Raw genomic sequence first — 26889 nt, 5'->3', positions numbered from 1 at the left:
AAGGTGACCTTGACATATGAAATTAGTAATGCACAACTGTTGCTAAGTGTAAAAAATTTTCAGATGTAAAGCAGTAGATCATTTACTTTCACGATGAATTCAATTTCTTTCATTGATTCCAGTTTTCAAGGACAAAAACTTGCACATATGATAAAACAAAATGCACCAAAATCTACCAATAAATTCTTTTAATAAAAAGTGATAACTAGGCAGATGTTGCTGGCAAAATAATGGGTTAGCCTCATCCCAATGAAACTTTTCATATCTATGCAAGAAGAGTTGGAAAAATCTGTTGGCTTTAGAGAGGCCGCATAATAAATAAATGTGTTGCAAAGATTGGAACAGAGAGGATATTTTAGGCTAATTTGGATGGTACTATCTTCTTCCATAGACATCAGCAAAATCAGCCTTTGACCTCAAAACACAAATTGGCACTGGAAGCTCTTTGCTACTTTTTCCAGTCACAAAAACATTAACCTCGATATCCTGGCCAAACTCCAAACTGGCTGATTACATTCTGCTGCTCTAATTTTCCTCTGCAGGCTCAACCAGATCCAGCATAATTTCCTGATATGTAGTGTTACTGAAAAAAAAACCCCTTTTTTCAAAGTTGCTGTCAATTTTTCCTTCTTGCCTCCTCATTTGTATGCCTTGTCTTATGAGTTGTAGGTTGTTTGAAGGTCAGAATTGTTTGGTTCTGGATCACAGATTTTACTAAACTGCAGGACTATGAACATGGCCAGTGCTGCAATGATAACAATATCTTTTCATCCCTTTTACTCTCTTGTAATACACATAGTGTAGCCTGGCTATAGTTTTTTCCCCAAGCACTCACGCAGTCAGACTTTTGTTAAATATCACATCATCTCAAGAATCAGAAGTCAAAACCACAGCCTAAAGATACAGGGCATTCTGAGTGTGTTTAAAAACCAGTTGCCAATTTGATTGTAAAATAGCACATTGCCTAACTCCACCTTGTTTTAAAGCAATAATTTGTTAAAGAGATTATTATTTCCATGGCCATACAATCTAATATTTTTTCAAGAAGCTTGGATATAACTGATAGCAGAATTCATTTAATTCATATTTAGTATTGATCTGAGACATTACTTTTACTCTTAGGAAAAAAACCATTCTCTACAAAAGCATCTCTGGTATAAATGCTGATTTCACTTTGGTTCTATAAAGCTTCACACCTTCACTTTGGGTAGTTTCTTATTGAGTAACTTAAACTAGTTAGAAATATCAGCACTGAGATCACTTGGTATAAGCACTTCTATCTAAAACAGAGGATGCAGTGCTTCTTCCCCCAGCACAGTCTCAAATAAAACAGCACTAAGTGCAATCTGGTGGATTAAGTGGGTTAAGTGAAATGCTATCACAGTAATTTATTATTAAGAGAAACGGTGATGGCTTAGATTAAGAAGATTTGTCTGTCTCTTCTAATTAAGGTTAGGTTTGTAAGAAGCTTTACTGCCCTTTGAAGCTACAGAGACTAAAATTAGGACTCTGGTTCCGTTTAAAATGTCACTAGGTTGGTCTATAATCCTGTGGTCGTTGCTACAAGGGATCATTCCTTCTATGTTGTGATTCCTTGTTTGCAGGATAGTGAGCCGGGACAAGACCCCACGAAGCAAAGTCTGATCAGTCTGTTAATGAGCAACCAGCTGGTCCTACAGGACACTGTGATGCTCTTCCAGTTACCTCTTGAGGAGTCCATACTGAACGGGAATTTGGCAAAGCAACGAGCTGTAAGACACAAAGAGTTCTATTGCTGGCACAGAGCAAATGGTGGCAGCAAATGGGCTGTGTACAGAGAGTGAAGAAGTTTGGGGGGGCAAGAGCCATCCTCAGGCTGTGAGTGAACTAATTTTACAGTGGTGTTTGCAATCCTACATGTGACAGCAGCATCCCAGGCCATAGTGTCCTCACTGCTGATCTACAGACAATGTCAAAACTCAAATCAGTAAATGGATCACTTCTAACTTTTCTTATTATTCCCCTATGTACACAGCATCAAATGAACCTGTGGGGCTGTTACAGGAGAGAAATAGCAAAAGCTGTTCAAAAATTTTTAGGAAATTTGAACATTGGATTCAGTTTTCCTTAGTGATGCATAGACCTAGAGCAGCTCTGACTAGAGTAATAAATTACAGAAACAGAAACCTCATTAGATGGAAAGATCAGGTGCATTTATGAAGAACAAAGCCCTCTTTGAGAATATTTAGCATGACAGAATATTTGAAGGAAAAGTAGCCATGTCAAGTCAAAACTCAGTTTCTGATTGGCTGGGATATTAAAATACTCCTCCAGTAGGTCGGACATGAAATTATGATTCACTACATAGTGCCTTTCTCTAAATGATCTGAAGCTGTGTTTCAACTGAGACAAAACAGCACAAGTGTGTGGATGCACATTCTTCTGCTAGGTCTTATGTACCTGTCAGATAGGACAGTGTGCTGGGAGCCACAAAATTGCTATTCAGTAGTTTAAAAAGAGAATAATCTTTTAATTTATATTAAGTTTATATGTGTATTGGAAGGGATGAACTGCAAGCACTGAGTCTCAGATATGTGAGTGAGAAAATCTCTAATCAATTAATTCAGTAAGAATCTACCAGCTTTTACTGATCAATCTGTTGAGCAATTAATGAAATTTAATTGCTCTGTTGCAATGTTAATAAACTTTTTATGTTACAGGGCATATCTTTTGCATTGTATTCTTTTTTTCTTAGATAAACGCTGTAATGTTTTTATAGACAGGAAAATCCAATTAAGCAACAAAATCAATCACCTGTCATTCAAATAACTCATAAAATCTGAGCAACACATATTCATGAAGGACCTCCTGAGTAAAAGCTATTTACTCTCCACAGAATCTTATGACTGCTTTCAAATGAGGAGTGAAAGGGCTCAAAAAGATTACAGGAAGTCATTTAGTTCAGTCCCCTTTATTTACTCAGATTAAGACAGGGACAAACAATACCCACCTATTCTGAACAAATAGAGCAGGGTGGTTCACAAAGTATTTCTTACAGTGAGAGAAGGATACAGGTATAATCAGTAGGGCTTGTCTAGAGCAGTTCAGTCTATTTTACTGTGTCCAAACCCCAGTATCTACTGCAGCAGGCATGAGCAGTTCCTGTGTGACATTGGCTGAGGTCCTGTGGGCAAAAGGAAGCTCTCTGGAGGAAGAAGAAATATGGGCACTCCTGCACCTGTCCACAAGGCAGCTTCTGGAGGATCTTCACAGAGGTGAGGTGACAAACATCTTTATAAGAGTTCTTACTGTTGGAAATTAATTATTGAGCTATTTCAATTCTTTTGAGTTTGTTTGTTTGTGGGGGTGGGGTGGAGACAAAAAACCTAATGGCACTAACAGGGTATTGCTAATAAAAGTAAGAAATCTTTCAGTGCTGCTGGGATTACGTGCAGATTGCTATGCCTACACAGAAGATCTTCACACAGTTTTGGCTTTTTTTTTTTTTTTTCAAATTAAACATCAAGTAGTAATTAATCTAAGTACAGTTATATGCAGTTATATACAGTTATATACAGTTATATGAAGAGTCCTTCCTGAAGTCTGAATAACATGCACCCAGAGAAAGTGCAGTGCCAGCTAGGCTCATGACCTTCATGGACTGATAGAGAAGGGCAGACAAATCCACATGGCTCTCCATTCAGCTATAAGAGATTTTATCCTTGATGATAATAATGTAACTTATCATTATGATGTTTGCTTGCCAAGCAGGCCAGCTTGAGAGAGCACAGGGCACAACTGAGCAACAACAAGAGAGCACAGCTGAGCAACCTGTCACATTTTGAGAACTGTTTATGTGAACGAGTATTCTTTTTGAGGGGAGAATGGATGAGATGTGTTCTTACCTCATAAGCATGTAGAATCAAAATACAAAATAGAGAAAACAAGTGATGTGTAACTTCTACTATAGCTGGAGGAGTGAAAATTCATAAATTCATTACCAACTAGTTTTTAATGGGCTAGAACACTATGGGAGGTTGACTATACCATCAGTTCCCTATTAACTGGTGTAACAAGGGGATAGACTAGGCCAGGAAATACAAGCACCATAAATGTGCAAAGGAGTGAAGCACAGAGATACCCACCTGGATAGGTTCAGCATAGGTCCATCTATTGACTGTGCCAGACACTAAGCTGACACTATGCTCTTCTGATTGCTGACTTACCAAAACATTTTTTTTTTTTAAAGAGATAATCAGCCTATGTTCCCTATGCTACACCAGATAAATTTAGGGTATCAGAACATGAAAACTAAACCAAGAAGAAGTAGGGGTGTACAACCAAACTGGGCTGCAGGCCAAGTGTTAGGCTGCTAAAACTTGTCTTTAGGGAGCTCAAGTCCAGAAGTGATGTCAAGCTGGAGTCATTCTGAAGCTGAATCCACAGTGTTCCAGCTATTTTGAGCACAGGGAAGGTTACCTGCCAGTGCATAGCATCATCCCAGTTGAGTAAGGCATATCTCTGACTCCACATCTCCCAATTGCAGCTATATTGTTTCTGTAATCAGCCTCTTTTCAAGGCTAATGCTGCCACATTTGCTGTGCTGTGCATGGTGCAATAAATCATGCCAGATCTCATGATGATCAGCACCACTTGGCACAGAATATTCCTGGTGTGCTGGGGCACTGCCAGGTTAGGCAGGAATGCCACTCGTTGGCTGGCCAGCCCTGCAGAAGGCCAGGTATTCTCCACAGGATGAAGTACAAGCTGGCTGGCTGTTCCTCAAACAGAAAAGCTTCCCATCATGTGTGACTTGTGTTTGCGTACAACACTACAGAAAACATGCAAGGAGCAGAAGAGAACACTAGCTGAAGGCAACCATGGTCAGAGAGCCCAGCGATCACCAGGCAAGGCCACAGTGACAAGGCAGGTCTGAGGTCAGGCTGGGAAGTCAGTCTGTGGCTCAGGACCAATAAGGTCCCCAGTCAGGCAAGTCATTCTGGGTCCATCTTCAGTGATGAGTTTGGTTATACAGGTGAGATGCCAGAAATATGATTTTCTGAGTACAGTGAATAAACACTAAAATCTTCATTTTATCAACTTCAACATTTTTCAGACCCTGCCATCTGTGTGATTTGCCCGTGGTCAGTACTACTGTCTGTTGAAGGAAATTTGTTTTTCCAAAACCATGCATCTCAGACAGAAGCTGCCCCTTTCAGTGCACCAGAATTGCTCCACCGCCCAAGTAAAAACCAGCACTTTGGACTAACAAAGGTGAGGAATATTGCAAAGTGCATCTTGACAGCACTTCATGAAGACAAGCTTGTGGGTTTTAATGCAATTTGCCAGGCATCTACTGTCACATCCCATTTCTAATAGAACTAATCAAATTAGGCTATAGTTAGAAAGATGTTACATGTATCTTGCAGCTTATTGCTGGATTAGCATGAATGTCAACATCAAAATCAATTTTGAACATCAGTCCCACAGGCCTGAAGAAATGTATTATTTGTAAAGGCCTACAGAAAGGAAGAATTTCTATGGAATGGTGTTCAAGCAGATATGGTAATTGTAATCTCAGAAGCAGTAGGACTGCAGTATCTGTACAATCAGAGGGTAGAAGCAGTCCCAGGAAGTCAGAAATTTGTTCAGCTTTGTTAACAAATGAGTCTGACAAATGAGTCTCTCTGGAAAGACAGTAAGATATAGCATTCAGGCACCTTAAAGTTTTAAATACCACTCAGTCCACATACTCCCCTCAGGCAGAACACAGTATTTTCAGCTTCCCACACAACCGACCACTTAGACACTAGGCAGAAAAATGAAGCTGTGGAATAGGCAGCCTTATTCCAGTAATTATTTTCCTGCATATAACAGCTAGTCAGTCCCACAAGTAGATTCTCAATAAAATTCTCCCACAAGGGAGAATTTTAATCAGCAATGGAAGAGCTTCAAAATTAAGAAAGGAGTTCAGTTTTCTTTCCCTACTTCTGGCATCTTGGAACAGAGGGCAGTCTGGCTTGGCCCCTCAAGCTGAACAGTACTAATGATGCCAAGATGATTTTTTTGCCTTTTCTTTTACATACTTTTTATATAACTTTTGTGTATCCTCAGAATTCTTAGCATGCATACTTGTAACTCCTTATGTCTGATAACTTAGCATAGCCCAGACATCCTAAAGGCCTCAGAGTAGGAGGCCAGAATACCCTACGCTGTCTTGGGAAACCAAGGTCCTGTCTAGAACATACCGTGTAAACTACAGATTCAGCCCATCCAGGGGGGAATTCATTGAATGGGCAAATATCACACCATTCATCCAGGCCTCCCATTGGGGCACCCCTGTGAGATATGCAGATTTGTAAGGTCTATAAATTGTATAGCAGTGATCTGTCGTGTGTGTGCATTGTGGCACATCTTGCCTTGGCGAAACGATGCACCATAAGGATCCTTATTAAAACACCAAGACAAAAACTCCTTATCCCTTAATCATGTCTAGCTCTCAGTTTTTTAAGACCAGGAAAAGACATCACTAATTGCATGCAACCTAGTCCATAAGCTAAGAGTCACTATTTTACTTTTAGATACATTTACTCTAGTTTTTTTAAAAAATCATCTATATGATTCTGTGACTTCTGCCATTTTGTGACCATAGACACAAATAGATGGTGTGTCTATTATGAGGCTTTCCTATACTGATTTCCTGTATTGATTTCACACAGGGTTTCCTTTTCTGTTTTGACAGATGCTGGTGTATTCCTTAGGAATGACCCTCTATTGGTCAGCAGATTACCAGGTTCCTCCAAACCAGGCCAGTAACACAAAAATTTTTGTTTTCATTTATTCTGGTAGGTTTAAACAATGAGAGGCATAGTCTTAAGTATCACTAAGAGGGGCTTTGTGTTTTGGACCACTAGAAAAGAATTTAAGAGCTTGTGTGAAGGTCAATCTTCACCAAAAATATCAGTTCACACAAATCAGGGAATTTAGTTGGAGCTCATCTTTTCTTTCCTTTCCTTTTTTTTCTCCCCTATGTTTCTTCAAAAACCAGCAAAGTGGTTGAATCTTATCCTTGGAGGAATTTAAAAGATGTGTAGTTGTGGCACTTAGGGACATGACTCAGTGGTGGACTTGCCAGTGCTACGTTTATGATTGCACTCAATGATATTAAAGGTCTTTTTCAATTATTCCATGATTCTATTATTCAAAGATAGACAGGACTAAAACAAAAACATCACGTTGGCATGATTGTGATGCTGTGCATATTTGTGTGCTTTTTCAAAAATAGAATGGAAGAATAAAGCTAAATGACTCCCCTTATTTCTGAACAAATTCTATCAGTATCTCTGCAAGCTGAAATTACAAGTTTCTTGCTTACCCAGAATCCTTCCAAAGACTTGCAACATACATTTTGCTTCATTTCTATATTGATGCTTTTGGTTGCTTGTTCTCAATTTGGAGAGCACAGATTTCTAGTAGATTTAACTCCCCTTCACATTCTTCTAAGAGAAAAAGCTTTATAAGCTAAATGGCCTTAAAATATAAGTATCTGGTCTCTATGACAACAGTTGTGGCTGGTAACACTCCTCACCTTTTTGAAGCTAATGCTACCACATACCTTACTTCCATGAATCTTAGATTCACAGTCTAATTAACAAAGCTCTGGAGTAAACTGAACTGTCTGTCACCAAGAAGCCCCTATTGGGGCAACAATCATTCTTGGAGGGGCCAATTCCCTCCAAGGCTATCCTGGATCCCATTTATATCCCGCTAATCTCATGCTGCTTGTCTGGAATTCTCCCAAAGTCTAAAGGAATTCAGTGCATGTTTCTCACCCAGGCTTACAGAAATTCCTGATCCCAGTTTACACAGGATTTCAGTCCCCTGGGAGATGTCATTTAACAGTACCTCTATTTTGACTCAGTCCCTCCAGCTGAGTGACCAACTACATACACTCTTGCTGACACTGTGTGAAGATCTGCCTCATAGAAGACTTTCTCCTGAATCCATTCTGGAAGCATGCGAAGCACATCAGAAGGAATCTGCTTCCTTACCAGCAAAATTCTACATAAAGAGAATGGTTCAGTTTGCAGTGGGAAGTGTCAGTGAGGTAAGTACTACTCTCACACTCCAGTCATCTCCTTTTCTGTTGTGAGAGAGGTGCCCAGCAACATGGGAGACAGCTGAGTGACTGCCAGAATCAATGTTTGTATGGATTAAGGAAGTGAGATTTGGTTCTAAACTTCTAGGCAGGAAATTGTGTGGGCACGTGTACAAGCAAATAAAGCAATGAAGCCATCTCACACACCACTTCTACACTCCTGGGAAGTGATTGAGCTTTTGTACTTACAGTATCTTAATTTCTTTAGTTAGTACTGAAGCAATGATGACCTTTATAGAGACCTCATATTGGCCAAAGTAAAGGACTCTACACAACAGTAAAAATTTCTCCATTGCCATTCTGGTTTCAGGCTTTCTTGATGAAATTCAAAGAAATCTCATTTACATCATGTTAGGAAGTTAGGTCATTGTGCTTGTGTGGAACTGAATATTTGCTGTGCAATCAAACTTGATCACATGAGATCTTTAAAAATGAGCAGATACATTTTTTCAAAATTTGAAATATCAGAAACCATTTTTGTTGACAAGCTCAATGACAATGGAAGAAAACACACCAGAAATTTTTTGTTTTCAGTCAGTATTCAATATGATTCTGAGGATAATTTTTCCCTTCCACTCTTTCCTACTCACTTTGCTACTGCAACAGAGGGTGTCCCCTCTTAAACTTAGCTAGCATGAGAGCATGGAACCAACATATGAGAGCATGGAACCAACATACTCAGTCCCACTTTGTGTTACTCTGAGAAAATGAAGTTGCTTATCCAAAGCAGATCAGCAGCCTCTGACAGCCAGAGGGCAAGGATCGCATCACTGTGAGAGTCTGAAGTTCACATATCATATGACAGTGACTTTGAATATTGCTGCCTTCCAGACGGAGCAGGTGGTCACTGAAGACAGCACAGCCTCCCAGCTCAACAGAAGTCACGTGATAAGGAAAAGACTGCATGAAAAAATATCGGACACCTCAACACTGGCATCCCAGATGAATTTCCACCAAGGTAAAGAAAGATTTATAACCTGAACTCTCTAATAAGGATACAGACAGCCTTTTCTGTGTCTTTCCCAAAGTAGATGGATTGTTTAATTTCATGCTGTAGTGATTACATGTAGTGTTAGATAGGATAGTTACCGCTGTACATATAAATTACTTCATAAAGGAAAGACTCTGAGGCAAGTCAGTGAGGTTTCTTTTCCTTATTTCCACAAAGGACAGTAGTCTCAGGGCTGTGAAGCAACGATAACAAATCAGATTGCACAGATTTGACTCTTAAAGCACTTTGCATAAAACCTGTGCATATAAAGCTCCTCTACTTTCAAAACTGCTTTTGTACTTTGCATACTCCAGTGTATTTTTGAAGGTGAGGTTCTGTGAGATTATCTTCCTGCCATTAAGGAATATATATTCATCTTCCTTATTTGATTATTCAAGCAAAGATTTGTGGTTTCTTTTTTTGATTTTAGTTTAATTTTCTATTCAAAAGATGTTTTATAAATTCATACATGCATTGCTGGAGTGATTTCAAGATAAGGCCAAATCCTGCTCACTATATATATAAAACAGTATATACCAATTTTTTATTTAATTTGACTAAGATCAAGATTTATTATCTCTCAGAGTAATTCTATAACTCTATAAGTAATTCTGTCTTTTTTCTAGTGTCCACACTGTACTGTTCACTTTGACAGAGATCTCTGATTTTGGAGCAAGGGGAAAGCTGGCCCAAGCTACACAGGATTTTTTTTTAGTATACTCAGCATTAGGCATATGAACAATACAATTCCTATTCAGTAAATCACACATATGCTCTGTGAAATCAGCCAGATTCAAACACAGACTTAAATATATCTGGAACATTTTATTAGGTATTATTGCGTATAAGAAAAGGGGATTCTTTTGGAAACATACAGAAAAACTACTCCCCAAGGCATATTGGTTCACTCACTCAAGAACTGAGCTTGTAGATTCACACTTGCAAAAGTAGATAGAAATTCTTCTGCTGCCAAAAGGGATGGCCCCATTTTCAACCCCGTATTAGCCACAAATTCCTGCCAGTTTCCTTACACTAGTTCTAGGGATAATGTATCTGGTGAGATCTCTGTGTTTGTCTGTGACTCAGGTCACTTGACTTTCACTTGCCAAAGGACTTCAATGAATTAGAGTGTCAATTATATTGAAAATGTGTGAGCTGCACTTTGCAAGACAGCATTCCATTTCTTCCTTTTTTTTTTAATTAAAAATTATGTTTCAGAGATTCTGTAAAAGGACAAGAGAGAATGAAAATAAAGTAAAATCGTTGTGCAAGAAAAATATGTACATCCTAATGAATTAGGATGACCCATTTAATGGAATTTCTGCATTTGACTCTGGTAGTGGATTCTGTTTGGACATTGTCCAACCAGCACACAGAAAGAAGAAGCTATAGCTCAAGGTTTTGGACCTCAGAGTACAAGGAATAAGAACTTTGCAGGTTATCTGCACTTTGCAACCTTTCAATTAAATATATAGAACAGAATTAATGTATTAGATTTGTTTTATATGGAATAATTGAAAAGTATGAAAGCAAATTTTGGTCAGAATAAGATTATGAAAGTAATAGAATTAAGTTTCCAAGCTTTTCTCAGTCTTTAAGGAATTGGAGTCAGGGTTAGAATACAGAAGGATGAGGACTATATAAAAATTAGCCCATCCAAATGTTATTTACATTAACATGCAAATACAATGACTTATAATAAAAGTATATGATTCACCACATTTCCTTCCTGTTTCCAGACAAAGGGCCCAGATTAATGAACTATAGTCAATCAACAGAAGATTACAGACAACTCTCTGTGGATTATAGTGACTCTAATAGTATTTCTGAAAGTACATCTTTGATACTGTCTAACCGAGGACACAGGAGAGGTAAGATTCTTAAAAAAGATTATGTTTGTCAATTATGTATTCATCTCTTTTGTCCCCTGAAGTGTGGGACTGACCACATACTAGGTGATAGTTATTCCAATGCAACTTGTGGTTATGTGACTTGGGAGGTATATTTGTGCTAAATTGTAGAGCAGAAAGATACTTTTATATTAGATTCTTTTTCACTTGTGTCTGACAGTAAAGCTATATATTCCCTGGTTACCACGTAACCCCATCAGCTCCTTCTTGCTTCATGCCCCCTTTGCCAGGTAAAGCTGCTCAGCAGGTCACAAAGTTTGACATTATGTTTTTAGCACATGGGGTCTTGACACAGAAAAGGTGGAGCTACCCCTCAAATGCAATGTGGTGGGCAATGTCAAGATGCCAACTCCAAAATCAGTTGAATCTATAAATAATACCTAAGAGTGAATGTTCTATGAGGACATAACTCAGAGAGAAATTAGGCACATCCTGGGAAAAAACCCATCATGTCTTAGCCTCTAAGCCCTAAGCCCTCAGCCCAAGGATGAGGAAAGGGAGGTTACTCCTGTTAATGCTCTCCTCCTGCAAGGTGCTTTTCTGAAGCTCCAGAATTGCAATCAATACCAGCAGCAATAAAACCCTGAGACTGCACCTGCTCCATGAGTGACACACATGCATGAGTCACACACACAGTCACACACAGGGAAGGTAAAGTCAGAATAGAATCTGTTTTGTAAGCAGTTTAAAAGACATTTTGGTCATAAACTTGACAAAGGCTCATTGCAGTGACTTTGTGCATATCTCAGTCTCCACTGAAACACTGGTAGCTGTGCATACTCAGGATTTTGTAAGACAGGATTCTAAAAATACATGAGTAAACACAGAATGTGAGAGCTTGTTTGACACAGACATTCTTTCATGACATAATATATTTTAGAAAAAGCATTCTTCTATGAAAAGAAATATTACCATCTAGTAGAGCACCATTATCAAAGGAGATGAATATCTCTATCAAAACTCTACATTAGGAGCTCCTTTAACATATAGTAAATCTAGAGCATCAACTTCTTTGAAGAATACATGTTAATTTAATGTCAGGTGTGTGTTGGATTTGTGATCAAAGCATGACAGTCTGGCCACTGAAAGTAACCAAGTTGTCCCACTGCTATAACAGCTGATATAGAAAGACTAAGGGGAATTTTATGGTCTTGTCAAAATATATTTATGCAATTATATTAAGACCACAGTGCAAGCAGAGAATTGTGTGAGGTTATCTCATTAAAAAGCATGCTTCAGGATTGAATCTTAACTTTGGTAACTAGCTTATCTCAAATCTCACATTTTGTCACTACCATCTGCAGCTTGAAAAATCCCCACATGTTTATGCTTATTTTAGCAATGGGACTGCAGATTTTCTAAGTTTCAAAATTGCAGTTGGTTGGTTGGTACACTAGAATTCAGTGTCACGTTTTCATGTTGGAATTCAGAGTGAAGTCTCAGGGTGTAGTGCATGAATGTTTCATCAAAATTATTCTACTTCCATGATAAGCTTCCACACAGCTTATCTTACCACTGCTATCATCCTACTTATGTAATAGTTTGATATGCAATTCTTCAAATAAGATCAATGAAGTGATCCAAGTGAACAAAAATTTAACCTTCTCACCCTTCCCTAAAGATTTCAAACATCTCTGCTGATACAGGAAACTTTCATAGAACTACCACTTGAATAACCCTCTCTGGTTCTCCCCCTAAATTTCAACCTTCATCTATTTGGCCAAAGCACACCTGTCCATTTTGTAGCATCAGAGATGACTGAAGGTGAAAAACAATGCAATCCTTATTTGCTAAGGCCCCACAACCCATCCATTACTCCTACAGTGGTTTTTATTTTGTTGTAAAAACATTCACAATATATTTAACATAGAAAGTAACCAGGGGAGTACACACAAACATTTTCATTTATTTGATTTTATATTCTACTCTGATTAAGCCAGAGAAGTTTCATGCCTTTTTCTGCCCATTTTATGCCTGAAAATAGAAGAACAAAAATTGGGCATAATTTCTGAAGAGAAAAAGCTGATTCACAAATTACCCCCATAGAGATGGAAATGACAGCCATTGTACCTACACAGCTGTTTTCCAAATTACATTCACATAAAGGGTTATGAAGAGGAAGTAACAATAACTAGGGAACTGGGAATACTGCTGGTGTAGAATTCACTAATCCTATTAAATAGCCATTTATCATGTCCAAGCAAGGACACAAGAGAGGAAGCTGCCAGTCTAAATTTCTTCCCTGTTGTAATTGTCCCAACATGTGATGCTGAGTGCTGCTACTATTGCTTGAATATTGACATTTCCTTTATTTATTGCAGGAAGAGTTCCAGAGACACACAGATCATGTGACACCACACTTAGTGGATCAAGGACAGAAAGCAGCTACAAGCTCTTCATAAACAGGTGAGCTCAATTCAGATTCTACAAGATGGAAGCTGTTTTATGAGCAAGTGAAGCCAGGAACTAGTGTGGCAATGACACTATCAGAAAAGGCCTGAATTGCATTTGACACTGTTTTGCTTATAGATACTATTTATATAGAATAACTAATAAATACATATTATTCTATTATGTAGAATAAATAAATAATATTCACCTATACTTGGTTTGGTTCCAAGTGGAACAGTCCAAAAGCTCCAGTGAATGGAACTTGGGCCCTGCACAATCCATACCAAACAAATTCAGGACTTCTACATTTACTCTGCACCACTGAGTCCTGCCAGATACCACAGGCCACCCAGAACAGCTGCCCCAGCTGTGTCTGCACCAGGCAGGGAAGCAGCACTAGCCCTCTGTGACTGAAACAGATGGGAAGCCCTCTGTAACTGAAACAGAGACTGTGAAAGGATGGATTTGATGATCTTAGAGGTCTTTTCTAACCTTACTAATTATATAGTTTATGAAGGGAAAAATCTGTTGAAAATGTATGAATAGTCATCACTTTTCATGTCAAGGCATTCTGTCAGAGTCCTTATTTGTCCACATTCAGATTTTGGATGTGGTCTTGCCTTGCTGTCACATTAAAGTGCTGTCACACCTTAAGTGTTCTGGAGTGGTTATGTCAGACCATGTATGTAATGTATAATTTTCATTTGCATTTCCACTTCAGTGCTTATACTGATTTCTCTCACTCGTGTCAGTCATACCCAGCCCTGCACCACCACTGTACTGGAGAGTTGCAGGTAACCCAGGGTCACCAGCAGTAAAGACCTGTGCTCTGTCATGAGGATTAGCCTCATTTGAGCCATGGCATGGACAGCAGCCCTGTAGACATTGGCAAAGAAAACTGAGGATTGTACAGCTGATACTAACTCCTTTTCAAAAGCCAGGGAAACTCCACTGCTGCCAAACAAGAGTTTTCCAGACTGGGTGTTAGCACAGTGCAGCTCTAGTCATGGCTGCTTCCAAAGGAAGAAGAGATGTAAGTACTGTCAGCCTCTAGGCACCACAAAGACCAGAATCCCACAGTTAAGCACCATGTAATCCCTACAGACATCCCATTTAAATTGGGTTCCTGACCCAGTTAAACAGGAGTTTCTTCTTTTAACATGAGTAATTCAGGCCCACAGGAAATGCTCAATTTAGATCAACTCCCAATTAAATGTGTCCCAAGTAAACAGTTTGAACTTCCTGATAAATCAGCCATGATAATCTGGGCAATATGAGATATCCCAGTACACCTGTAAAACTGCAACAAGAGATTGCAGGATAGTAGCTGCTTTTGTCAAGAAAGAAGTTTCTGTCTACTTGTCTAACTATACACATACACTTATATTTATACATGTGTTCAACAGCATCTATATATGCTCACATGGAAAACACCATTACTTTCTACATTAAAACCAAAGAGAGCTTTCTGATCTGAGATTTCACACACCTTTTTCTTAATTAAATTGAAAATTCCCTCAGTTCCCTAGGACGTTAATTTATCCTAATGAATTAGTATTCAAATAATTTAATTTCCATTCTTGGAAGATTCTGAATAATGAAACAACAAATGTTAAGGCTTTCTGAAGCTTTTTTCTTGAGAAAATAATAAATGAGGAATTTGCTTCATCCTGTAGAATTCCCAGAAGGGAATGAGGCTACAGTCTTTGCCTGTTGGCTTCACCAAAGTTAAACCAGCTGGACCTGGCTCACCAAATCAAGAAAAGAAACAAACCTGACTCTATTGAATCAAAGCAGAGTTAAGATTTATTTATAATGGGCACCAGTAATATTACTCCTGTTAAATTATTTCTCTTTTTCTCTAAAGAATCATTAAGTAGCTTATAGCAGACATTGCCCTGGACTTCATAGTATTCCAGTAGTTACTGTACCTTAAGCTCTCTGTCCCCAGGTCGCTGTTGTGTTGACTGCATGTTTTATATTTTCCTCACTATGACATTTCCCTTGGAGGTCGGTGAGTGCTGTAGAAGAAATCCCATCTGGAACTCAGAGGAACGGCCGACAGAACCTGCTGAGCTTGGGCTCCACCTTCTCCGTGTCCACAAAGGACTACTCAGCAGCTGCTGCATCACAGAAATGTTTCTTCCACAGGAAGGAAAAGGTGAATGATGAAAAAGATATAAGCTGATTTCAAAATGTAAATATCACTAAAGAGAAGCCTCTCCTCTAATTTTTGTTTGACAGTGATGTGCATAATAACTACTGACTCATCTTATTAGATGAGTATTCTAAATTGACAGACTCCAAATTAGGCATAATCCAGTTGTGCTGTCAGAACTGAAGGCAGTGAAAGCAATTGTTCATAAGGACTATGCAAAAGCTCATAATTGAAACCTCTCTGACCTACATATGATTTCTGCCAGCATCAAACACCATATGGACTGTTTACACCAACCACTTTCACAGCAGCTTCAGAATAGCAAAAAAATTTACAGAGACACTTTACCCAAATGTCTGCCAGCCAATGATGCTGAAAGGAGTTAAATTTTTTTACAGTGCATGTCTGGACAGAAAGCATGGGCTGGCAGTGAATGTGCCCAGACAGCAGTTCTCCTAATTGACTATTGCTACTTGCTAAGTTGTGGTAGGACTCTGTTAAATGGAAAGGATAATGTTTCTTTAAATGGTATATTGTTTTGCAATCTTTTCTGGATTGCAAAAATTCAGAAATAACTGAATCACAGAAAACTCCACCATGATCCTTCATATGGAGTTTTCTGTTGTGGAACAAGAAGGGACAGGTTTCAGGCTGATGAGCCCTTTCATCTCCTCCCAGTTGAGAACCTCAATAGTGACCAGTGACAAAAATTTGGTCAAGAGCTTCAGTTAGATACTTTGGAAAATTATCTTTTCTCATATAAATTTTGTTTTAAATTTTCTTATTATGGTTTTTGTGGGGAATATAACAGCCTTTCACAGGAGTTCAGCAACTGTTACAACATAATGTTAGTCCCTCTTTAATGACTGCATTGTCTGTTGGTAGGACCATAGTATTATTAAACTATTTTTTTTAAGTATCTAAATGAGTCAAGTTACTAAGTCATGGTGAACAGCTGGAAGGATTCACATCTTATTACTTGAAGACATTTAATTATTTCTGTCTGCTTAAGAGATCTAAAAGCATAGATGTATCTCATGAAAACCCAATATATAAAATTAGTTGAGGTGGATACTCAGCAAGAAAAAAAGACCTTAAAACTGTTGAAGTTTTTTGAAATGAAAACAAAAGAATACAATGTCTACTAATAAGAACCATCAGTCAACCCTTATTATGGGGAAGAAAGCAGCTCTGCATTCCAGTTTAGTTCATAGGGAAGCTGGGTTTATTCAATCACAGCAGTGTGTATGTGTGTGTTTACATGTCTGTGACTGTCCTCAGAGAATTTGGGAATCAAATGAGAAAAGGTCTCGGAATAAATTAAGTTTCTATAAGTGTCATGAAAATAGGTGCCTTGCAAAGGAAATGGATCTTGATTAAGTGCCTTTACAGAAGAAAAGGTCTCAGCATGAGCTTACCTCTACTTAGACCCTGGAGAGTCCACACAGGAGAGACCCCAAACAGAGAGAAGCCATCAGTCAACATCTGCACCTTATTAGACACTGCAGTCAATTAGGTCCAGAATATAGAACAATAGAAATGGGTTTTATTGATACTTGTGTTCAAGATCTTAATTCCATTAAGAAGACTCACTAAATTTCTAAATTGCCTCCTTGCAGTTTTCAGGTCCAGAATTTGTTATTTTGTCTAGTGAGCCACCAGTGACCTTACAGCTGCCTGGATCAATTGTGGTAAGAATGAACATTAAGAATCTAGAACTAATCCAGTGACATTTTTGTCAGAGTTCTTTGTAAGTAGCATCTGAGCCTCAAGCCAGCATTTTCTCCATGTCCTCCTCTCAAAACTAGCTAGAGTTCCTGCAGAGGTATTGAGACTTGAAAGGATGTGCTTTAATTATTAGTGCTTTTTAGTTATTTCTGTTGGTGCAAAAAAAGCTTAATTTATCCTTCTCGGCTAAGAATGCTCACTTTAGCCCTAGAGCTATGAGACAAAGACTGTACAGCAAATCTGCAATATGACATCTAGTTCCAATGTATGGAACTTCTCCAGCTTGCAAGCACATGCTTTACTTTTCATCAAGATAAGGTAGAAAGTTGACAGAGACAGCAGTAAAAATGAGAGCAAAGCAAATTTGGAATTAGCCCCAAATCTAGAATAACCCTGGTGACTGGAGAATTTGAGTATGCTCAGCTGTTTTGTTGTGATTCTTTGGGTTTTAAGAAAATTAGAAAGGTTTGTGATATTAATTTATGAGAGGGAGACAGAGAATAGCATGGTGTGGTGCCCAATTCCATCAGGTTGCATAGAGACAGGCCACTTGTGAGCCTCAGTAATAAAATGCTGTGGAACTTGCACTGCTTGTACTTGGCACTCATTCTTCATTCTTTCTTGCATGTTCTTAGACTAAAAAAGGGAAATCCTATTTGTCCCAAAGGGATCTCAATGTGATTCTACTCAATGGGCAGTGCCTTGAGGTGCAATGTGACATCAAGACCAAGGCAAGAGATGTTTTCAACACTGTGGTGGCATATGCAAACTTGGTGGAACATTTCTACTTTGGCTTGGCTTACCTGAAAGGTAATGAGACAGTTAAGTACAGCTCTGTCCCTCAGTGCCTCTGTAGTTACTTTATCAATGAATTCCAGTAAGAATTCATCAAAGAATCATTCAAGAATTCATCAAAGAATCATTCATCAAGAATTCATTCAAAGATCCTTTAAGATCCTTAGGTAGAAGCAGATACAAAGCTTGTGCAGAAGTAAGGTATGTTGGATTGAACTGCACTGCACTCATGTAAAGCCTGTCTGCCCTAGGACTGTGCATCAGCACAGCCATAAAACATTTACAGGTTGATACTCCCAGGCAGAAATGGCTGTGTCCCAGCCTTGCAGTCAAATAACACTGAGCCATGCAGCTCCAGCAGAAATTCCAGGAAGCATTGCACTGGGAAAGGCTGCCTGTGCTTATTCCTAGATATAAGTGGGATACAGGCTCAGCTGTGTTATCTACCAGACCCACATCTCCCCAGTCCCCTTCTGATGGCAGGCACAGCTGAGGCTCTGGGAAAGAGCACACCTTGTGTGTAGGGCATGAGGATTACAAAGGGGTGCAGAACCTGAGTGGTGAGAAGAATGCAAGCCCCATGAATCCTTGAGTGATTTCTCAGATACCATACTAATCCAACATCTAACATTTGTAATCCAAAATTACATACTGTCCTAAGTTCTACATCAAATGAGGAATAAGTTAAATCATGACACAGAGAAGTAAATCTCAGCTGACATGCCAAATCCATTTCATTTTTTATTGCTAGTGATGCACTCTATGAAGACAGCAGAACTAAGCTGCTGAAGTATATCCAGGTTTATCACAGAGCCCAAAATTCTCATTTCAGGTAAAGAATTCTTCTTTTTGGATGAGGACACCAAACTCTACAAAGTGGCCCCAGATGGCTGGAATGACCAACCCAAGAAGAAAATGTCCATCATTAATTTCACTCTCTTTATAAGGATAAAATTCTTTGTCAACCACTTTAATGTTATTCAGTAAGTGCAAAATTCTGCTGACTGAAGGAAAACCAGTAGCATTTAGAGATACTATCCAAAGCTCCTCCTGAGTTCCTAAATCCTTTTCTATTCCAGGCATGGCTTGACAAGGCATCAGTTTTACCTGCAGCTTCGTAAAGATATTTTGGAGGAGCGATTATATTGCAGTGATGAGACTGCCCTGAAACTCGGCGCTTTGGCTTTACAGGCAGAGCTTGGCAATTATGCTTCTGAGGTGTGCAGAAATAATACAGTATATCTCAGAGGTCTCTCTCTACAACTTTTGCAGCTTTTTGTTTGTGACATAGAGTTTAAAGAAGAAATGTGAATAGCAGAGAACTTCAGTTAAGTCCTCCAGATAAGTCCTTCAGACTCAATTATAAAAATTATTAAAATATTCCTGATTATAGAGTAGTAATGAGGAGGTGAATTTACCAGGGAATGTGGCAGGATGATGAGAGAGTCTAGGTCCTTCATAATTGATAATATATCCTAGGAACTCCAGAAAATCTGTAGAAATTTTCCAACACAGGCCCAGCTTGGATGCGCAGAGGGGCTTAAAGAGATTAGTAAATAAGGAAGACAAAAGCAAAGGCACACTTCAGAATTCACAGCTATCTTATGTGTAGGCTCAGATCCACAAGCTGCAAAGACAGGGAGGTCTCTGCATCTCTGAACTATCTGTCCTAGTTTTCAAGTGTAAAGAAAACACCCATTTATGTTGGCTTCCATATCTTCACCTATGTAAATCAGGATAGCTCTGTTGATTGAACTCTGAGTGGTCAGATCCACCATGGCAAGGGTCCCCACTGTAGGTTGTACTGATGCAGCTGTAGCTGTCAGCTCTAAGAGCAGGACACACCTGCAGGCCCAGCTCCTTTCTCCCCTCTGCCCAAAGAAGTTTTAGCATCTGCCTGAGCACAGGGGCAAGAGGCAATTTGGCTGCCAGGACACCACATACTGTTCCCACTTTCCTTTGGGAAATGGCAGCAGGGTGACTTCTGCAAATGGGTCACCCTGGAAATGAAATGCAACGAATAAGAAAAGTCAAGAAAGAACAAAAGGCTCCTGTCTTTTTGTTTTTTCAATTTTTTCTCCCCCAGATGCATGGGAAGAGCTATTTTCGTGTTGAAGACTACGTCCCAGCCAGTCGAATAGAGAAAATGACCCTGGCATACGTACAGCGAGAGCTTGCTAAATTACATCGCATGAATCGCTCCCTATTTGAGGATGAAGCTGAACTGGAGTTTTTAAAGGTAACTTGCCATACCTCAAACACTATTTATTAATTTTGAGGCAGAAAGCCCCTCTCTATTTAACGTTGTCTATTTTCTTCTTGCCTGACACAGTGGATTTTAGATATGGTGAAAAAATTTGAATAGTCAACAAAAACCTCAGAATTTCATTCTGCTGTAGATACTGTCACTTATCACTGAGAGTTTTTATAGCACGTTGTGGTGTATTTTCAGCATTCTAAGGTTTGATGTAAATTTTTGGCATGTTACCAATATGTCTGGGCTCCAGAAGATTATAAAACATGAGAATAAGCACTTTTTTGACTTCTGAAATTACAGCAGCTGTTCAGCCACTTCCTAAACATGTAGCAATTGTTTGTTTAAAAGTATCTGTGAGCCCTGGAAGGGTGGAAGGAATTATCTGAAGTATTTTCTCACTTAACTATTTCTCTAGGGCTCTAAAGTGTCATGATGATGTGGGATTTCACTTTTTTCCTGCTAGTTTCCCTTTCTCCCCAAACCTCTTTGCTTTCCATCAAATGAAAAATATCAGGGATTAGATAATGGATAAATACCAGTAGCCATTTTGCTGCAGTGCCCCATGCTGGTATTTATAGCATCATCTTAGTTTAGTTGCTATTTAATTATATTAGTTCCTCATCTAACACTGTCAGTGCAATTGAAGAAATAGATTGAAGCTTAGCCTTAATGACAGTCCCATCATGTGTGGCAAATCCCATGAAGAAAAAGCAGCTTTGTTAGTATCTGTTTCAATGAATAAATCTGTAGAAGGAGCCAACTCATTATAGAAAGTAAGAAAGACAGACCCCATGGCAAGAACATGTAAATTCCAAATATGAAAGGGATTAAAAATTAAAAACCAGATTCATCTAGTGATTAGAGATGCCCCAGTTTTCAGGACCTGAACATTTGTACTTTGGTTACTTTCTGAGAAAACAGATCTTCTTAAAGTGTTTTATTTTGGTCACTGAAAATCTCTGTTCACAATTGAAAAGTCATTTGAGGATTCTACATTAGCTTCCCAGAAAGAAAATGTAGGGTTTTAGGATAAACTCACATTGCTCTGCAGATCAGACAGTAAATCCCAGTCATATTCCATAGTTCTGTAATGTGTCTGAGTCACATTTTAACACTTTTGTGGCCAAGTACAGCAGGTAGAAAGACAAGCATGAACACCCAGAACCTCTGGGTGAGTTTCTCAGAATATCTCCTGCATGGTTAGATGGCAGGGGCAGACACTGGCTCCTCAGACACTTAGAAGCATTTTCTCCTCTATCTACCTTTCTTCCCATTAATCTTTCTGAGTAAGGCATGGTAAAAGCACTTTTTCTCTAAAGGTGACTCAGCAGCTTCCTGAATATGGAGTGTTATTCTATCGTGTGTCCCAAGAGAAGAAAGGGACAGAAGGGGACATCATCCTGGGAATCTGTGCCAAAGGCATCATCGTCTATGAGAACAAAAATCACACAAGAATTGCCAGTTTAAGATTTCAGTGGCGTGAAACAGAGAGAATTTCAGCTCATGTGAGTTGGAACTAACTGAATCACTTTACTGCCTTCCTGTTGCTTTGATAAATTAATTGCATTCAGAACAAGAATTAGATTCACTCTGTATGGGCGAGTCCTTTCTGAAAAGAGTTTAAAATCAAAGCTGGATCTGGATGTGCATATGAACATACCGAGTTCTTTGTGAAGTATAGTTCTGCAGTATTTATGCCAAGGCCAAAGACAAATTACCATAAAACTGAATAATCTGGTGCTGACTATTACAGAGACTATGCCAAATCTCTCCACAGCATGTTCCATATCCATTCCTCTCTTGTCTTTACTGCTCTTTTCTTCTGTTTTTATGCCTACATCAGGTCATGGGATGATGTCTTCCACTTTCCAGATCTCATTATTCCCACCCTCACCTCTTAGTATATTGAAGACTGTTAACAAATGAGTATTGGTGATAAGACTGTGACCCATTTCTAAATGGGATTTTGACATTAGAGGAATATCAATGTACTGTTGTACAGTTTAGGTGTCAAACTGGATCACACATTTCCCAGCTTGTTTGCTCTCCAAAACTGGTCCTTCTCCCCCTTGAAGATATGTTCCTTTTCATATTAAATTTGTTTAATAATTTTAACATCTATAGGGCCAAATTTTGCATTTTTAGCAACCTGCTATCACTGCATTCAATGTCCTAAGGTTCTTGACTTTTGACATAGAAGAGTTCTGATCTCAATGACAGACACCTGGCTTACAAGTGCTGAATTTACAACAGACATTTACTGAGAACAAAAGGGATGCAGTCAGGCATAAATACAACTGAACAAACTATATAAATGAACTGTCAGTGTCTCAGTGTAATGACTGATATATAAAGCAACCCGTGCTTTTTTATCCTCTTCAGAGAAAAAAATTCATGATTGAAAGCAGTTTCAGTGGTAAGAAACATACCTTCATTACTGATACAGCAAAGACATGTAAATACCTACTGGACCTCTGCTCTGCCCAGCACAAATTCAATGCACAGATGAATTCTAGGCAACTTCGTCAAACCTCATCAGGTACATTTTAAGCCTATGTTTATGCTAGTCTGTATCAAGCCGAGTTTTTGTTTTATTTTTCAATGTGTCTCCAATTTCCTGCTGTCTCTCCATCCTCCAAGTCCCCTCTCGAGCCTACCCAATGAATATCTTCTTCATCACCGCCTTGTTTCAGAAAAATGAAATCTTTTGAGAGGACAGATTTTTATATAGCAGAGTCCAGGCATCATTAAGCAAGTAGTAGATTTCACAGAAAGATAGAAAACTAGACAGCAAGTGTTACCACCAAGATGGTCCCCATTTGACTTCACTTGTGCAAACGACTCAGTTCCTTGGTGTCTCTCTGAACTTTGGAGAGCACATGTTCCTAGAGTTCCTATCTTCCCAGATACAAATATGCTGGAGTGGAAGGCCTGTGAAGGATGAGAAACTACCAACCTGGATAATTCAGACTCTGAAAGACAGATGTTTCTTATACACCAATCATTTACAAAATACACTTCACAGAAATATTCAGGTTTAAATTATATAGGGTTGTACATTTCACCCGTCTTTGTGGAAAATGCATTTGTAGCATAATTCACAGAAATTAAACCTAAATGCAGCATATGCTTTTTATGAAAGAAAACTCCTTCTACTCACCCCAAGGCCTAGGTATCCTTAAGGATAAAAGAACAAATATATATGTAATATAAAGGATAAAAGAACCAATATAGCTGTAATTTTTTCCTGGCATATTCAAAAGATTTAAATTTACTTTAAGCTTAAAAAATGCAATAATATCAGTGGATTTATCTTTGCTTCCCTTCTCTTGCTTCTCATTCAGAGGACAGTAAATTTGTGGAAATCGACAAATCAAATTCTGCGTATGCAGCTCAGCGTGAACACCTTGCCCTTATTCAGAGACTGTCTCGCTCAGAGAATGTGCTCTATGGCACAAACCTGGAAAACCTTTCTGCTGGGATGATGAGCAAATCTTGTGATAACCTCAGCGTGGAAACCAACAATAGGACTAGACACAAAAGCAACCTTGGCAGGTAGGTTTGCCTTTTCTCTCTGAACATGTGTAAGACTCAGGCATAAACTATTTTTTTAAAAGTTCTTACTGTGGTCACACCAAAAGGTCTGGGGCTCCATGGTGCCAGCAGTACTGCAAATGCAGGCAGGAAGTTAATAGACTAAGAGAGAACAACTTGAAAAAGAATGACATTTAAATTTGTACCAGACTCAAGAATAAACCATTTATTGGGTTATGAGGAAGTATAAAAATGAGGAAGAATAAATGTAAAATCATCAATGTCTGTATCTTCACTGGAAATTATGGAATGTGAATTTAAAAACCATCAGGAGCTGGTTTTGAGCAGGAATGCAGAGATCATTACTTAGTTGATTCCTCCATGTCCAAATGTGCAATTCATAGGGAACAGTGCAAGAACTTCTCCCTCTTTGTTTTGGTGCATTCACCTGTGTAGGTGGTTACTATAGCTGCACAGCCTCAAGATGAATTCTAGTGCCTTTTAGAGCACTAAGAGTTAGAATAGAGTCGAGGAGAACATGAACTACCAGAAAAACTTTCAGACATGGTTTTGTCTAAATGGACTAAATGAATGATGGGGAAGCTATGCTGTGTTTTCCTGATACCTGCTGTCAGCTCAGAGCAAAACACAGGAGGAATCAGTCATGATGAGTGGTCTAATGGCAGCTGTTATTTGGAAGTAAATGCTGGTAAGGATAAACCACTTCTCCCCTAAAATGAAATATGTCCCAGAAATCAGAATACTCATTGAAAGGCTATAAACCTGTGCATTCCCAACTCGGCTCTGACAAATACCACTGCTGATTTTTTCATTGTAACAGTCTTCCTTTCCTGCCCTGCAGGTCTCTATCAGGGCTATCCCAGTCAGAAATGCACATCAATTTGAATGGAAAGCAAAGGAGTTATGATTTTCTCTCTATCCATTCAACTCAGAACACCATCAGTGGTGAGTATATTTATCATAGAGACAGTACCCTTCCATGTTTATTGTTTCAATAGAAGGAGACCAACATGTATTTTACTTACAGATTAAAGACTATCTTTTTTTCCTTGTAGTCCTGGAAATTAGTCCAGAGTTTAGCAAGACAAGCTGTTTTCTTCCCCTTAAGTCCCACTTTGCATTAGGTTCAGTGGTAAGGGACTTGGTGGTAAAATGATTCTATAATGGTGCCTAATACTCTACAGAGATGTAGTTCAGTATACCCAGAGACTCTTGCATGGGACAATATCCCTGTGCTCAGAGGTCATTGTTTGGTTCAAAACTGAGATCTACAACTCAATAAATAATGCATGAGACAGCATAGGCTCCAGGTCTTTACTCTGCTCTTGCACTTGCATGATACTAAGGACTGAATATCTAATTTTCTATCAGAAGCCAGACTGCAGGCACATGGGGAGCCAATCTATGGAACATGAAGTTATGCTTATCTGGTTAGTCTATTTAAAAATTAGAACACTACTATAAACACACTGTGGCAGTTGCCCAATGTTAAGTAGTCACCGTTGCAATCAGTGTTGGTTGGATTGCACCTTCAGGTCCCACAGGGCCTAAGGCTAGAGCCCACAGGAGATTTTGTGTCCAAATCACTCTCAAGTTCAATGGGCACTACATGCTTGACTCTTTAAATATTCTAATCTTAATAAAAAAATTGCAGAAAAACATATATTGTCCCAGAAAGGAACATTGTAGAACAAGGTCGCACAGCTCTGTAAAGAGTTTTTTAGAAAGAATGAAAACTTCTGAACACTTGTTTGAGCTTCCTTCCAGAATTAGATTGATTCAAAGTAACAGTAATGTTGAAGTCAAGGATATAACATATATTAATTTTGAAGCCTTAGTTTTGCATACTACATGAATATTCCCAGCATGCTGTCTCCTAGCATTAATCTGCATTTATTCTAGCTGTTTTGTTTCTGCAGCACCTGGATCACCAGCCACCCAAAAGGAAGTTTTGCTAAGTGGTCTAGAAAGAGAAATCATATGTGTCAGCCTAAAACGTGACCCTAAGAATGGATTTGGTAAGTAAGGAACATAAATGTTATGTTTGTTACTGGGACTATCAGGTTCCAGTGCTAACACTGATGCTTGCTAACTCAGGCTGGGCAAAACTGTAAAATCCTTTAGTCCATTTATTCTTCTTATAGAGTAAGAGTACCAATCTTTGTGAAGGACTCAGAATTTCCAGGACTGAAAAGGACTAAGAACAAAAATCAAGACCATGACATTTTCAGAGGATTAAATAAGGCCACAGAGACCAAAGGAACCAAGTGCTAAGAGTAGATTGAGAAAACCACAGTTTTAGTTTTGTATCTGAAATACACATGTACTGATTTTATTTATCTTAGACCTTACAGGTGGTGCCTGTGAGGGTGTAAAATATTTACACCAACTTTGCATAAATGTTTCACAACTTTTGGATTATTATCTGGATAATATTTTTGTTATATAATACCTTAATCACACTGTATCGAGTTCTTGTGGATGACTTCAGAAGTTCAGACCATTATGTTTTACAAATGACCATTAATACAATTAAAAATCAAATTTATAAATGGTGCAGGTCTGTGTGTAACATCCTAATCCCAAATTCAACTATTACAGAAGTGAGAAGAATATATTTCAATAGTCAGAGTTAGGATAGTGAAACTGAACTACTGAACAATAGATTTCATTTTCTTAGATCTCTTACATGGCCCTCCTCAGGTTTCCTGTTTGCATGATGTAGAATGATGTTCAAATTTATCTCATGAGATTTTATACCATTTTCCTCCTGCAGGTGTTAAATGCTGCAGGTCCACCTAGTTCATGACTCATGAAATACAGTAGTTAGAGTCTCTAGAAGTACTGAGCCAGGAAAATATTATTATTGGGAAATTATATCTAAGTAGTGATCAAAGTCACCAGCACACTTTAATTATAATGTAAGTTTAAAGCTCTCCCAAGTCAAGACCTTGATGCCCTGTAAAT

The 26889-nt window shown here is 38.6% G+C and overlaps 2 protein-coding genes across 2 annotated transcripts in view; one reads left to right on the top strand and one right to left on the bottom strand.

Annotated features, from left to right (window-relative positions):
* The window catches only part of MAPK8 (mitogen-activated protein kinase 8), a 115697-nt gene that overhangs the window by 48777 nt on the left and 40031 nt on the right, over nucleotides 1-26889 (bottom strand). The window lies entirely within an intron of this gene.
* Nucleotides 1-26889, top strand: part of FRMPD2 (FERM and PDZ domain containing 2) — a 49615-nt gene that overhangs the window by 8232 nt on the left and 14494 nt on the right. Inside the window, exons 2-18 of the mRNA XM_058029686.1 lie at nucleotides 3114-3254; nucleotides 5096-5253; nucleotides 6722-6787; nucleotides 7901-8086; nucleotides 8969-9095; nucleotides 13360-13444; nucleotides 14151-14223; nucleotides 17207-17278; nucleotides 17951-18125; nucleotides 18943-19093; nucleotides 19190-19328; nucleotides 20197-20349; nucleotides 21687-21872; nucleotides 22750-22906; nucleotides 23712-23922; nucleotides 24764-24867; nucleotides 25842-25940. Of these exons, the coding sequence (XP_057885669.1) occupies nucleotides 3114-3254; nucleotides 5096-5253; nucleotides 6722-6787; nucleotides 7901-8086; nucleotides 8969-9095; nucleotides 13360-13444; nucleotides 14151-14223; nucleotides 17207-17278; nucleotides 17951-18125; nucleotides 18943-19093; nucleotides 19190-19328; nucleotides 20197-20349; nucleotides 21687-21872; nucleotides 22750-22906; nucleotides 23712-23922; nucleotides 24764-24867; nucleotides 25842-25940 (2283 nt within the window). The remainder of the gene's footprint in view (nucleotides 1-3113; nucleotides 3255-5095; nucleotides 5254-6721; nucleotides 6788-7900; nucleotides 8087-8968; nucleotides 9096-13359; nucleotides 13445-14150; nucleotides 14224-17206; nucleotides 17279-17950; nucleotides 18126-18942; nucleotides 19094-19189; nucleotides 19329-20196; nucleotides 20350-21686; nucleotides 21873-22749; nucleotides 22907-23711; nucleotides 23923-24763; nucleotides 24868-25841; nucleotides 25941-26889) is intronic.

This window comes from Melospiza georgiana, chromosome 8 (assembly GCF_028018845.1).
Source record: "Melospiza georgiana isolate bMelGeo1 chromosome 8, bMelGeo1.pri, whole genome shotgun sequence".
Classification (NCBI taxonomy): Eukaryota; Metazoa; Chordata; class Aves; order Passeriformes; family Passerellidae; genus Melospiza; species Melospiza georgiana.
This window is presented reverse-complemented; position numbering and strand designations above follow the sequence as displayed.